Consider the following 15,245-nt stretch of genomic DNA (forward strand, 5'->3'; position numbering starts at 1 on the left):
GCATACTAGTAAGGACTAGATTTTGTCATGCAAACAAGGGAAAAATTTTTTATGATGATGGTGGTGAGACACTGGCACAGGTTACCCAGAGAGGTGGTGGGTGCTCCATCCCTGAAAACATTCAAGGTCTGGATGGACAGGAGTCTGAGTGTGATATGGGATAGTTGAAGGTGTCCCTGTTCATTGCAGAAGCATTTTAAAGTTCCTTTCCAACCCAAACTATTCTGTGACTCTATGATTCTATGATATGTAATAATTTTGTCCTCAAAACATCATATTCTCTAAAATTGGATGAAAGACAGCAAGTTAAGATGGGCCAGTTTCTAAACATTATTAACCCAAATAAATGTGTTCATAAAAGACTCAATAGCTGTTACTTAAAAAGTTCTGTGGAATTAAATTTATTTTTGTAATGCTTAAAAAGTTGTTTAGAGTTTAAAAACCCCTTCTTTTCAATGTGTGCTTAGCCATCTTGCAATAATACTTGGTAAACATAAACATAAATATTTGCTATAGCTGAGAATTTGGGTCTAGTGTTTTGGCATGTTTGCTTCATATGGCATAGTTCTCTTTCCTCTCCTGCCCTTTATTTCCTTCCTTTTTCTTTTCTTCAATAATCAGAATTGGATTTCTGTCCTGCTGAGGTTGTTACATGTCAAAAATATCCTGTTCTTCACTAAAGTATTAAAAAGTGGAAGTCTGTAGAAGTGAAAGAATGATAAATACATAAACAAACAAATACGTACATACAAACATAAATGCATAAATAAAAGAAATCTCACATACTTCAGTGCAGCCAGACAGTAATACTCCCATTGGAAAGCAAGATTCAAGTTACTGGAGCAGTTAATAGATCTGTATGTGAATTCTGTCTTTTCCTTGGGATACTGCTGACAAAACATTTATCACAAATTCAAATCCAAAGAGTTCTGAAACTGCTCCTGAGTTTTAGGGTTGGATTTCCTACTTTGTTCTACTCTCTTCCTCTTCCATTACTTGTGCAGCCAAAAATGATCAAGAAAAAGAAACCGTATGGAAAGATGTGTGGATGTTGAACAGCCAGAGTTGAGGAAGCTGTGTCTGACAGCAACTCCACTGCTAAAATGTGCAAGATATAGGATATTTCCAGGCAATAGTCAGAGGGGTTGTTTGAACAGAAAACAGTAGAGGGGGTTTTTGCTCTAATAGTTCTGCAGCCAGCAATTTCTGTTAAAAATGCTGTATGTGTCTTTGGGTTTCCTGATGCTACTGACTGAGCCTGCAGAGTTTGGAGGAGCAGTTTCTTTGCTTGCAGTATTCTTCAGTGAACTTCAAGCATCACAGACAACTTCTCTTTTGAGCTGAATATATTAAGTGATATTGTTTGATGAAGGTGTAACAAGAAATGCAAGCTCAGTAGAGCAGGAAACACCCAAAAATAGTGGTCAAAGAATCTGCAGAGATGAGCACAGTCAAACTGTGGGGTGAGTGGTACTAGTGGATATCCTCTTGGCCGGGCATTGGAAGTTTCCTCTCACCCTTTTCGGTTTTGTACTTTTCTTCTGCACCTGGGCATCCATCTGACCTTTCCATCCGTCGGGTATTTACGACAGACCCCGCTTCTGCCTCCCTGTCCAACACCAAACCCCTCTCACTGCTGTTGTCTTGGTTCCCGCAGGTGAACGGCATCGATCTCCGCGGTGCCACCCATGAGCAGGCGGCGGCTGCGCTCAAGGGCGCGGGGCAGACGGTAACGATCATAGCGCAGTACCAGCCGGAGGGTAAGTGAGAACACCCCGCAGGGCAAGGGCGAGCTGCTCTGGACACACGCCTGGAACGGGACGGGCCTGGCGTAGATAGCGAGTCCCCCAGCTGCCGTCAGCAGTCATCTGGAATTAAAGTTGAAGTGACAATTCTGTCCCGAGGAGATGGCTGTACTTTTGTCACAGGCTTGGCTTTTAGAAGCGTTTTATGCAACTGTGAGAGCGCTCTTTAAGTGGGCATATAATAACCCAGAACTCAACACTTAGTTAATCATTTTATTCTATTTAGTGCTCGTTTTATGTTCTTTTCTAGTGTCTTCCTGGAAATAGGTAGTACAAAAGATAAGACAGAACAGAAATGCCAGGAAGATCTGACATTGCTTCAAACAGTCGGATTAGAATTAGAGGAGGATAAATGCTTCCTGCAGAATGTGTAGATCTTCCTGTTACTACTTTTGGAAGACAGCATCCTTGTACCTTCAGGGCAATTAGGCCTGGATAACAACTACTTATTAGAGAAAATTACAGCTTTCTGAGTAAAAGCATCTGCAGGAAATTCAGCAAAATGTACGACATTTAAGGTGGGATGCATCTCATTCAAATTTTGCTGTCTAATATTTAGCTTCCTAGAGGTTAAGCTAGTTTCGGTGGGCAGAAGTAGGCAGTGATTGATTTGGGAGTCCAGAATTGAAGGGCAGAACTCCTTGTTGTCCATGAGCAGTGACCCAAATGACCATCTGAGGTTCTCAAGGAATTTGTGAGAGGAATATTACCTTCTGATTGGAACTCGAGGTGGTTTTCCTCATCAGTAGTTGTTACTTTAAGATCTTTGCCAGATTAATTCAGCAAGTACAAGTGTCTGTGAAGACTTGCTGGCGCACTGTTGCCATTTTTCAGGAAGCAGTTCTAGCACAATTCACAAGTTGGTTCTGCCTGATTGTGCCCAGCTTAGGAGATATGTAGGTCTCATAGGTGAAACAACTGCTCTAATAACATCATCAGTCAGTCAGTTTTTTAAGGGAAGATGAATTGGTACTTCCAGAATTTATCCAATATGATACTTCCTTTCATTTCTTTGGATCCTGATAGTGGCACTCAAGGAAGAAAAACAACTTCTATTTTATTCAAATGTACTATTGTGCTTCAGATCTGGAATCAAGCATCCATTTATTAGTTTATCTGTATTTGAGTCACCGAACAGAATAAACTGGGCCATAGTAAGAAATGGGCAGATGAGAGCAAATTAAATTGGAGGTATCTATCTTGAATTAAATAAGTGGAACATACTAATATAAAAATGCATGAGTAATAATCAGCATTATTCCAAAGAAGTATTGAAAAGCAATTCCATCACAGATAGGGATCCGCACTGGGTTCTGAATGAAACCATGTTCCTATTAGTTCCAGCAATCTTGTTTGCTGTCTGGTGATTTTACACTGCAATTATCACCATGGTGTCTGGGTACTTGTAGCAATCACTGGCATGTCACAGTTGTTCCGTGCCATTGTTAATACACAAAAAAATACACGGCTTGACGGCTTTTTCCTATTAGAATTGGACTCTGAGTTGACATACTTGTACCCTACGCTTTAACAGCTCAGTCCTATGTCAGATTTAGTTGTGGTGAACATACAGTTCCAATTATGCTGATGAAATCCATCAGGTATTATACTGGATATTTATTCAATTTTTCCTATGTTATTGCTCCATTCACCAAAACACCTGTTGGGGGCAGACTAGTCCCAACTGCATCAGTGAAGTGAAGCCCGTTTTCCCTTTCAGCCAAATAGCTCAAGACACACTACAGAGAGGGAAGCTTGTGAACAACATGGCCCAAAAGTTTTTCTTTTTATAGTAAATGATTGAATCTTTAAAGGTAGTGAGGCTACTCTGTAGTTGTCCAGGGTGTGTTATGTTACAACTGAAATATTTAATTTTAATCTGAGATTCTGGTTAATGCAAACTGCATAAATCAGATGTAAAATGAAAAATTTATTTCCTGAGAAATCCCTAAAGAAAGGTGAAAAACTTTTTGAGAGTTAAGTAACCTTCAAAGAGACTTATTTAAAGATTTATAGGTTACACAGAAAGACAAACACACTCTGTATGAGATTAAATACTTCTTTTATTCTAAAGTTATTGCAGAAATCTTTTTGTCCTTTATTTGATATTTATGTCTGATTTCTTATTTACTATATCTTATCTTGTTGCATATATTGGAACACAGTCATAAAATAGTCTTAAGATGTACATCTGTGCTTCCCTCAGGGGCTTCTCTTCTTCAAACACTTCCAAATCTAGTAAAGTACATCAGCTAAGTTGGCTGGTAGCTTGCTTCTTTCATTTTCACGCTGGAATTTCTGAGTTGTTACTACAACTTCAGGTTTTTCTGGGGAGATCCAAGAATAGCCACTACAAATGTTAACGAGTACATTCTTTAAATCTCTTCCAGATTATTAAGCCATTAGATGTCGTTGCCAAAAAAAACATTCAGTGAACCCTTTAGCTATTGATATTTCAGGTATTGAGTGATGACAAGTACCAGTCAATGCTCTAAGCAAGATGATGATTAGCAATTAAAAGTGTGTGTAGAAAAAGCTTACTTTTATGCAGCAAAGGAAAGCGACCAGTACGTTTATCTTGGTATTTTCTCAAAAAATAAATAATATGCTATGCTATGGGGAAAAAAATTAGGTGAAAACTATTGAAACCGCTTTCGAAGTTTAAATGTTGCTTTCCTTGTTTCAAACATAATCCCATTCAAAGCCTCATGTGAACTTCCTTCACATTTATGTGTAGAGACTTGGCAACAAATCTCATAAGAATGGGAACTCCTACCCAAAAAAAACCTCCTAATCCTTGCCATCAATTTGAATTGCTTTGGCCATCAATATTGTGATGCACTTTTTTCTCATCCTGTTTGTATGCACGAATGCAGAGATGAGCTCAGACAAAAGAGAATAACATCACAACATTTTTTTGAATGCTGTCAGATCTGTGGTTGGTGATGGTGCTTAGCTGACCCACACTGCTCATCCCTCAGATGAAAGTGGTCTTGGTGAAAAAAGCACAGATACTGTGAATAAAGGGAGAGTAGAAGAGGGAAACAGTGATTTCATGCAAATTGTTGAATGGAAATAAAAGGGATAGTATAAATGGAGAAGCAATTCCTCAGTTCTTCTGCTCTTCAGTCACATTTTTCTTCATTTTCACTCACCACCTTTATTTCCCTCTTCTCTCTGAGAAACAGAAGAGGCAAAGTGTTACAAAAATCCAAACAGAAAAGTAAATTTCTGTGAGGAAAATTATGTATAGATTATTAAGAGCAAGAGGAAAACAAATCACCAAAGTTAAAAAAATCAGAGCTCAGCAGTAGAAGTACCTATTTAGGAACAGCAGCCATAACTCTGGGCTTTTTGAGTGATTCCTTACTTTTATTTAAGAAACTGAAAATAACTTGTGTCCTGTATGTTATGTGCACGTGTATAGTATAAATGGAGGACAAATAATGTTAAGCATAATGATCTTTTTATAATCATTGTGGATGTAGTTCATATGGAGGTTTGTTGATATATTCAGTCTACACTAACTAGTCACCGCAGGCTTCAGAAAGATAACCTTTCATGTTCTTGTGAAACTCACATCTTCTGCATGTGGTTGATATTAAATTAATTTAAGGACCAAAAGCTACTTAGAACAAAATTAGAAGATGAACCAATCACTTCTATTTAGCTTTTTGCTTCAGTTTTTAATAATCAGAAGCATTACAACTTTCTTTAACAGCTTAACAACTCTCAGATCTCTTTTAAAATATACACAGATATGAAGTAAATGCAAAATAAAAACCTGAGCCTGGAAAATACTCTTAGGATGGAACAGTGTGTCCCTATTAAACACCTAAATAGAAATTAAAATGGAGTATTAAGGGAATAGATAAGTTTCCACACAGGAAAAACATGTTACACTTCCAGGTTTTTCTTCAGAACATATTTTGCTGTTTAATGGCCAAAGTTCCAAGTACAGCCCAGTGTGGAAGGAGTTAAGAAAAAAAAAAAAATTTTCTGTTAAGTTAGAAAATATTTTTAAAGAAAAGGGAACTTTGGTTGAAATAGTGACAATTTGTCTTGAAAGACACAGCTTGGGAGCGGGGACAAACAGAGTACTAGTCTCCTAATAAAGCTGCTAAAAAGCTTTATTGCATGTTTTAGTCTCAAATGCTCATGTTCCTTTCCCCCACAGCAGTGTGAAAAGGTGAAGTGTAGCCTTAAGATTTTTGCAAAATACTCTGTCAGTGGTCTGCGAGCTGAGCTGTGCTGCATTGCAGTACCTCTGCAGCTATTGCCTCACAACAGTCCCCAGAAAAGTGTTAAACCAGTTCGAAGTTTCACGTGCTCTCAATCTTTCTAGCGAGCCAGTTAACCAGCTCCCCTAGCAGCTTGCATACAGGGAAAATGGTCATTGATTGCAGTTTGATTAGAGCAGCTGACACTGAAGAGGTTAGTAAGTTATTGCAGGGAAAGAATTTGCTTTGTCTCTTCCTGAGTGAGCTGCTGCTCGGCGCCTGTTGTGAGGTGAGCAGCTGAGCTTTAGACACAGAAAGTGTGAGGGAGAGACACTGTCTGTCTTTGCAGGCAACAGCTGAGAACATTTTTGAAGAACTGCACCTAAGCAACTGCTGGAAGCTCTGATACTAAATTTACTTCTTCATTCTTTTGCTGCTAATTCTGGGAGGCTCTGTAGTACGTTAGAATAGACCTAACTTTTTTAAGCAGCCCAGATTTTATGAAACAATGCCCCTTGTCTTAAAGATTTTCCTGAGCAGATGCTGAGATTCGCTTTTTTGAAAATATCGGATGAAAATCCAGGAGTCACTTCCGAAAGTCCCTGAAGTGATGGGTATCTTTTAGCACTTACCTCTTTTTTATTCCTTGTTCCTGCCTCAGAGCACAAACACTTGTCTCCTCTTCCAGTACAACAGTCACATAGATTCCTGATTCAGACATTTAACCTTTCCAGCTGCTGTGGGAATTAGGTAGATAAAAAAACACAAAGGAAAAAGAAAATAATAGTATTTTTTCATCTTTGTCTAGGTTACTTCTATACTTTGAAATGTGACTAGCCCTATTAAAGCTCCCTTTCCCCAGCTGTTAAAAAGGAATGTAGCTTAATTACTTGGATAAAGTTGCATTACAGCAGTTGGCTTTCATCTGGAAGCCTCAGTATCCAATTGCCAAAGAATGCAAGATATTAGAGCTACATTTCATGCATGTGCATTAAAGAACAGAACATAATCTTGGAACAGCCAAGCTGGATCTGACCAAAGCCCATTTGCTGAGGATCCAGTTTCCAGCAGTGGCCACCAGCTTAGAGAGAGGAGAAAAACCAGGACAAGCACACAGTGATACTTGTCCTGAGTACTGTCCTTCTCACCAGGGAGGATGAAAAATCCTCTCCTTGACCTCAGGCAGAAAACATCACCTAAAGAGGAATAAAAGTGAAAAAAAAGTTCATAGGTATTTTTCATAGACTGTCCTGATGAAGTTCAGTGAGTAAATTTTTTTGAGAAGCTTGGTCCATTATGTTAGGAAAATTGAGAAAGAATGAGGAATATAAATGACAAAATTCAACATTATGATAGTGATAGATATTTTTCTCCTTGTGTTTGAGCCTTTTTTACTTGACACCACAAGAGAAGAAGCATTGTTCCAAAACTAGAGAAATTTTTATTTCAAATCCCAATATATTGATAATAGTTGACAGTGCACCAGAGTTCTCCTATACAAGAGACTCTTTCAAATAGCAATATTAAAGGCTGCTTTTTTCCCTCCTCTTTTTACAGTGGCATCTCCAACTCTACTGTTTTCTTACTTAGGCATAGAGGGTTTTTTACTATGTTGAAGAACAGTAAATCATTTTCTCTAGCTGATTAAATGGCAGGCATATGCCTCTCTTACTTGTCTGTGAAGTGCCCATTGAGGAGAGGTTAGCGAGATCATAGAATAATTTCTACTGGAAGGGACCTTTAAAGGCCAGCTCATTCCAAACCTCCACCCATGATCAGGGGCATCTTCAGCTACGTCATTTGCACAGACCCCCATCCAATCTGGCCTTGAATGTTTCCAGGGATGGCATGACAGATGATGCTGTCAAAACTAGTTCTCCCTTCTTGTAGTTTTAACATGTTTTGCTTCAACAAAAGTGTTGGAGTTCACTAAGCAACAAATTGCCTCTTTGTTGAAGAGATTTCTGTGTTAGTGAAGATGTTTAACAGGGTTGTGTGGCTGCAATACACAACTTCATGTTGTGTACACCAAATGGTATTTGTTGTGTTCAGAACTAATCCTTCAGTGCTCCAGGCTGTGTCAGCAGTTCATGTACAGGGTTAAATGTTGAGACTGGTATTTTCTGCCTTTCTTTTGATCTAATAAATACAATTTTGGTACCCTTTGGACAAATGCTCAGGTGCCAATATAGTACCCACTTGTCTGGCTGTTCAAGACCTTTACCTTGGGTTTAGCTTTTGTGCCTTTATTTGCTGCATATATTTTAGAATATGCTGCTTTTATTTTTACATTGTTAGAGAAAAGCCTTTAAGCTTGTAATTTCGTTGCAAGTTTCACAATATCTTTACTTCAAGTAACAATCCCTAAAGCATATTTAAAATGGAAAGGGTGGTTAAAAAAATCTCCCTGATTAACTTTCAAATTATTTTCTCATCTCACAACATTCCTTTTCTGTTTGCCTGAGCTGTCCTCACCACAGCTTCCACTCTACTGAAAATTAACTGTAGTCCCTGAGTGACTCTGTGTTCATGAACATTGCCCCAGCACTGACAGATATTTCTGGGGCTCATCAGATGCCACAGCTAAAGCATTAGGGATTACAAATGTTCTTGTAAAGTCAAGCCCTAGTAGGCTTCCCATAAAACACAAAAAGTTACATTTTAATTCCTCTGTTAAATTTAAAGATCACTTTCCTAGTAGAGTTACATGGTGAAACCCATACAGCATTGAATATTTTATAGAAAGAAGAATTTTAATCTTTTTTCCTTTTTTTTTTTATTTTTGTCTTTGTCTAAAATAGTCTGCACTCACTATGCATCTATGCATGAAACAAGTTATGGATATATTTTCTTAATGTTTTCTGCAGATTTGCTTGTGTGTAATGTAGTCATCCTTGTCTGCTAGAGCGTATTTGCTGTTTCCTTACAGACTCCTGAGCTTTCTCTATTCCCATTTACATGAATGTTTCATTTTAAGTACTTAGTTTTTCATTCCTTTTTATTTAACTCTTGTTTCTATCAACAGCCTTTGAATTTCCTTGAATAGTACATTCTTCATTGAAGAATATACAGTTGTCAATGTTGTGCAGGGAAAGAATGATTTCCTTTTAAAACCCATCTTTTCCTCTTATCGTTTTAAATGTGAAAACACAAAGTTATGTGGTTGGGAGGTTTTTTCTGTAGTGCTTCAAGCTCCGTTAGTAGTGCAGGTCTTGCTTAGTTTTTTGTTGTTCATACACAGCCTTCTGTGCTTAGACATATTTATGCACATGTGGAAAAGGTGTATCTCTTAATTCCTCTTGCTGGAGATTATTAATTAATTTGCTTTGACAGTTTATTAATTTAAGTTCAGCATTTTCCACTTTTTGCTGTTTTGTTAAGGTAGTCATTAATAAGTCTGGTTGGGAAGGCAAATAAAGAGTTGGTTTTGTTTTTGCAACAGGACTAACGTTTGCAGCTGCTCATTTAACTGGAAATACGTGCTACGGATTGTTCCAAATTTTCTTCCCTGTCTTAGAGTTCACTAAAACTCTGGTTGTGCCCTTACCTGACAGCTTTTTCAGAAAACAAGACCTTCTTTCAGTAGCAAAGACATGTATGGATTTGTCCTGGCCTTTTAGAAGGGGGTATGCTGCTGAGCAGAGGGTGCCCAAGGATAATTCACTGTAGAACCAGAATAAGGTTCTGAACCTATTCCGGTATTTCTTTTCTCAGTCTCTTTCTTCTTTCAATTTTTTATTTTAATTTTCATCTGGAAAAAATGCATTTCATGCCAAAGATGTTTTGTGTTTACCTTCAATTTTTACTTTCTAAGCAATAAGTCTTACCAATATTTTTTTTGTTTTAATTCTTTCACACTGACATCCTTTCATATATGACCTAAGAAGCTCCTATTTTTTGCTATCTATTTACTTCAAAATGTGTTATCATTTCCTTCATATTGATGTTTGTACTTTGCAAAGACATGGTTGGTTTCTTTGTTGTTTTGCTTTTTAGTTACCTTCAATGTCAGAATTTTTTTCCGTCATTTCTTACAGTTAAAAAAGTCTGTCCTGTCCTATTGCCACTACCTCTCCCAGTCTTCCTAGTAACTGAAAAACTTCAGCTTTAGAGGTTGTTATATAACTCAGAGCTGGCCCTGGGTGATTGGGCTATTAAAGATGCTGAAGACTCTTCACAAAAGTATTCTTTTATACAAACAGTTTAACACATTTTAGTATATTAGAATTTAAAAACTCACTAGAAACCTGTTTTTCTTCTGCCTTTGGGTGAATTACTTCATGAAGAGACATGACTGAAAGTACAAAGTACTTCATTAACCGGCTGACATTCCACAATATAGCCAATATTGCCAATGCTCATGTTCTTAAAATAACAGTAAAATATAGGTTCTGTACAATCCATGTGTGTTCAGCTCATGTCCCTAGAAAATATGAATACTAAAATTTAACCTTTCCTTGCAGTCATTTATGTAAAAATACTGAGCAAGCAAAATGCTTCAGTTTGAAATTAAAAGTATATTCTCCTGATGTTTCCTGCAGAGCTTTTCTTGAATCTGTTTAAAAGAAAAAAATTAGGTAGTTTGTGCCAGCGTTTAGTTAGAAAGAGACAAATTGAGGAGAGAGTTTCTGGTGTCACTTTTTCTGCTTGCAAAACACCAGCAAGGGAGAAAGTGGTGAGGCATGGCAGAGATTTCCCAGAGACTTCATGGATGCCCCAGCCCTGGAACTGTTCAAGGCCGGATTAGATGGGGCTTGGAGCATCCTGGTCTCATGGAAATGTGTCCCTGCCCATCATAAGGGGATTGGAACTGGGTGACCTTTAAGGTCCCTTCCAACCAAACCCATTCCGTGACTCTATGATTCTGTTATACAAAGGGATGAAGTTTTCCCAAAGGATGCAGAGATTATCACTTGCTTCTGAAGATCTCAGGCTGAGTGAAGATAGCAAGTCTGATATAAAGTGACAACCGTTATGCTGGCATTGATAAATATCACAGAAGACAACAGCATATCAGGGATTTTCTTGGCCCAGTGCTGGGGCTGCTGTCAGCACAAAATTCACAGTGAGTGTTAGGGACAGTCTTTCATCATTCGTTATTTTTAAAGTTTATAGTTTTTGACACATACAGGGATTTGCTTTTAATTAAAATACAGAGCTAGGCAAAAGCAAACAAAAAAAGACTAATGTTTTCTTTAAATGAGGCCATTGGCTAAGGTGCTTGCCCGAGGTCTCTCAGTCAAGATGTAGTTCTCTCTGAGGTGATTCAGCCGTTGTTGATGAGGTGAGTCTCATCTCACCAGCTGTAGAGGGAATATTGGTGACTAAGGCTGGAAGGACAAAGCTGAGGCAAGATGAATAGACCTCTTCTGGTGTCCCTGCAAAGCAGCTACTGGAAAGTGCTATGCAGACATCAAACTGCTTTCTCCAGATCAACAGGTGAACCACTAATGAAGCCAGAAAGAAACTCAGTGAGGTCTCTGCCTTTGGTTTATTGCTAGCCAAGAGTTTCTCTCAGGAATAATTCTTGAGGCAAAGTCATTATTTTGATGGAGGGAGAGAAAAATGGGAAAAATTACAGACAAAGTTGTGATTCCAGTAGAAAAATAACAAAATTAAGAGTCTCAAGGCAAGAAGGAAATTGCGTCATAAATTTTGGATAATTAGTTGGTTAATTTGAATTTATTCCCTATGGGCAAGAATGACAGCAGAGTTTGAGAAATGAACCATAAAGTTTGCACTTTTAAACAGAGAGGGACAAAGAGGTAGAGGGGAGTTCTATTCAGATCTACTCCTGTTTGGTGCACTTTCATGCACAGCATTTTTGAGGCTTTCACTTACAACAGTGAACAGTTACCCTGCTCCATGTGTCTTCCTCGCTCTGATCTCTGCCTGCTGAGAGTGGTAATACATGGAGTCTTTAGGAAAGTAAAAATACTAATTTGAGGTTCATTTGGTGTTTAGGTGACCATGGCATTATTAAGAACAGAAATTCTGTTGAGTAGACTTCTGTGCACACTCACACATGCAGCCATTGGAAACTGGAATCTGGGATCCACAGGGCCAGATTTTAAGAGCTGGGAAGGGCATCTGCAAGAGATCCCATCACAGCTATCATATTCTGCACTTTGTAGACATAAATGCATGTGAAGGGTAAGTAATAAGGTAAACAGCTGCAGATCACACACTAAGCTGTGCCTGGGATAAAGCTATTTTTCAGCAAGTCAACTCACTGCCTCTGAAAATCTTTGCTACCGAGCTACTTCTGCAATTAATTCCCTCTTTTTCGGTTATCTCGATCTACGTCACTCTTTCTTACATTACTTGCCTTTTCATGACTGTTAAGATGGCAGCTGACAGGAGAAATAAGAATCAGATTTAGACTTCATTGTCAATCTCAATACTTTGTTATAGACTCATTGAAGATACTTAATTAACTGCAGAGTCACTGAAATAATGCCATATGTCATGTCAGCTTCGAAAAAAAAAGGTCTTTTCAATATTAATTTTGAGTAGGAAAACCTTTACACAACAGAAAAATGCCCTGAAGAAACATATTAGCTTTGCTTTTATCCTCTCTCACCTACATGGGTTACTGTATAGTGGCTGGATTAGAAGTTTAAGTGAATGCTGAAGTAAATGGAATTTTTTAATTAAATATTAACTGCAGTTGAGTGCGAAGAAGTGTTTAAAGATACAACTTCATTTATCTACAAAATTAAAATATCCATATAATTTAACCTGGGAATCCATCATCTTTTAGAAGCTCTAGTATCTTGAACAGAAAGTACATTTATACCCTTGTTTCAATGTGGAAGATAGTTTCAACAATATTATAGTCAATGTTTTCTAAGACATGCACTCAAATTAAGCTCTGAAATAGAAATATCCTGATATAAATTATGTGACTGATCACTTCTCATAAAATTCAGTTTAATTTGTGGCTTAAACATGGATGTAGAAATCTGCCGTAAGTCACCTTTCAGTAAAGTTTGTTAGCAGATATGAGATTCTAATTCCCTTTACAGCTCAGAATTACGCAGAAAATTCAGGTTTTACAAACTTTGAACAAAATTTCTGAGTACTGAGTTTAATTGTTGCTTCAGTGCTGTTTGGTGCCTAAATACACAAAGAAATGTGTATACATGCATGTTACGAGTCCAGTTACTCTAGCTTCAGTTTAATAAATATGACTCCTAGACAAGAATTTTTCATTTTCTTGGAGAGACTCAGATTAGTGGGGATTTTGCTGGCTTGCCGAGACAGACATCTGGCAACAGGAGTGAGTGTGAAATGGGGACAGGGGAGAGAGATGGACAACCCTCATACTTTGGTGTTCTGTCGTTTCATTTGTCAAGTGGGTGCTAGAAGTTGTTTGTACAGTTGGGCATTTCAGTGGTGACTGTAAGAGCGTTTTTTATATGTGTGTGTGTGTCCATACTTTTCAGTGTTTCTCTTTTAAGCCTCCCATTGTGTTACACATGTGTAGGTGTGTATTTGTGCAAAATTTTCTGTAATGATCCCCACGTCCTTAACTGTTCCAGCAACCTCTGATATAAGTTATGAAAGCAGTGTCTGAATCAGAATGGTCTGCCTACATGGCTTGGAGGGTAATAGACAGCCAGTGCAGCTTGTGTTCCAAGAGCAATGCACCTGCATTATTTTTCTTCTCTGCAATTATATGCCCTGCATCTCTGAAAAATGATCTGAAATTTGCATCTATCTTAGAAATTCATCCTCTTTATAAAGGACGACTACTCAGTTTAAGGTAAGTATCTGCTTTATGATGCGTTGCTAATTGCTTTTTAAACTGAAAAAGGTTTAGATTAGATGATAGGGAAAAAAATCTGTATTCATTGGGTGGTGAGGCACTGGCACAGGTTGCCCAGAGAAGCTGTAGGTGCTCCATCCCTGTAAGTGTTCAAGGCCGGGCTGGATGGGGCTTTGAGCAGCCTGTTCTGATGAAAGGTGTCCCTACCTATGGCAGGAGGGTTGGAACCAGAAGATATTTAAGGTCCCTTCCAGTTCAAGACATTCTAATCCTTCTCAGTACTGAGTACCAGGGAATAGTTTGTGTTACCATTCTTAATTGGATTCTGCAGCAATGTAAAATTCTGCGTTTCATGGTTGCATAAATTCAAAAGCAAGGTGTACCAAACAGGCCCACGGGGGCAGCAGAGGTTCTGACAGGCAGTGGGTACTAACTTTGTCCTTGGATTTGCATAATTCTCTTATTATTTTGTTAAACAGCTCAACCACCTTTAAGGATCAGAAAAGTAAGACCGTAATTATGTTTTGACAGTAAAGAGAGAGCGATGTAAGTGGTAAGTGCTAGTTATTGGACAAAACCTGTAAATTTTAATGTTAGGAGTCAACCTGCATTGGAATTAAGAATTCTTAAATTAATGCCATTGCTCAAAAAGTCATACATTTAGGATTGTCATAAAATAATGCAAGAAGAGGAGAAATATCTGCAGCATGATGGAAATAACTGCTGCAAAGGAAAATGCTGAGTATCTTGAGTACAGTTACTGCCATATTCTGTTTTCTCTGTGCATTGCCCATAAATATTTTATTTCAGATAAAATTGCATCCATTATGTCCAATAAGTGACTATATGAGTTGAGTTTAATATCCTGGGAATGAAGCATCGTTGGTTATAGAATAAAGGAACTCAGTCCAGTATGTGAGTAGGGGCAGGCCTGGCTGGATCTGGGTCTTCATCTCCAAGGTATTTTCAAGGAAATTAGAAGTCAGGTCATCTGTTTTCTGCTTGAATCCTTTCATAATGGAAACTCAAGGAGTTTCACTAAATGGACTTTTTCACAAAGCCATCTGGTTCCCATAGAAATTTTCATCTGCCAAATGAAATATCTCACTTCAAAACCATAGGAATTCAGAAAAAGTCCAAATTATTTCCATGTGAAAGTGCTTTTGTGTTATCTTATGTGTTGTAAAGTTGAGATGCCGCATATCACCACTTTCTGCTTCTTGAATTGTGGTCACTTTTCTTAGCGTATCCTGTAAACAGGAGCCCATAAGATGCTTCATTTCTTGGCCTTTAGAGCGGAATAGAAGTGTAGGAGCACAGCAGAACTGTTTTCCAAATGCCAATACTTCCTGTTGACTGTCAGAAATATAATCATTTCAGGAGAAGTTAGGGAGAGAAATTAGTTCTGGTAAACATGCCCTTCTGAAAAAGGGATGCAGATTACCCCCA

At 38.1% G+C, this 15,245-nt stretch overlaps 1 protein-coding gene across 8 annotated transcripts in view; it reads left to right on the forward strand.

The window, feature by feature from the left end:
- DLG2 (discs large MAGUK scaffold protein 2) overlaps positions 1–15,245 on the forward strand; it is a 994,479-nt gene that overhangs the window by 799,450 nt on the left and 179,784 nt on the right. For all 8 annotated transcript variants that reach the window (XM_063394414.1, XM_063394410.1, XM_063394417.1 and 5 more), the window contains one exon: positions 1,658–1,760. In XM_063394414.1, coding sequence (XP_063250484.1) covers positions 1,658–1,760 — 103 coding nt within the window. The remainder of the gene's footprint in view (positions 1–1,657; positions 1,761–15,245) is intronic.

This window comes from Prinia subflava, chromosome 3, assembly GCF_021018805.1.
Source record: "Prinia subflava isolate CZ2003 ecotype Zambia chromosome 3, Cam_Psub_1.2, whole genome shotgun sequence".
NCBI lineage: Eukaryota > Metazoa > Chordata > Aves > Passeriformes > Cisticolidae > Prinia > Prinia subflava.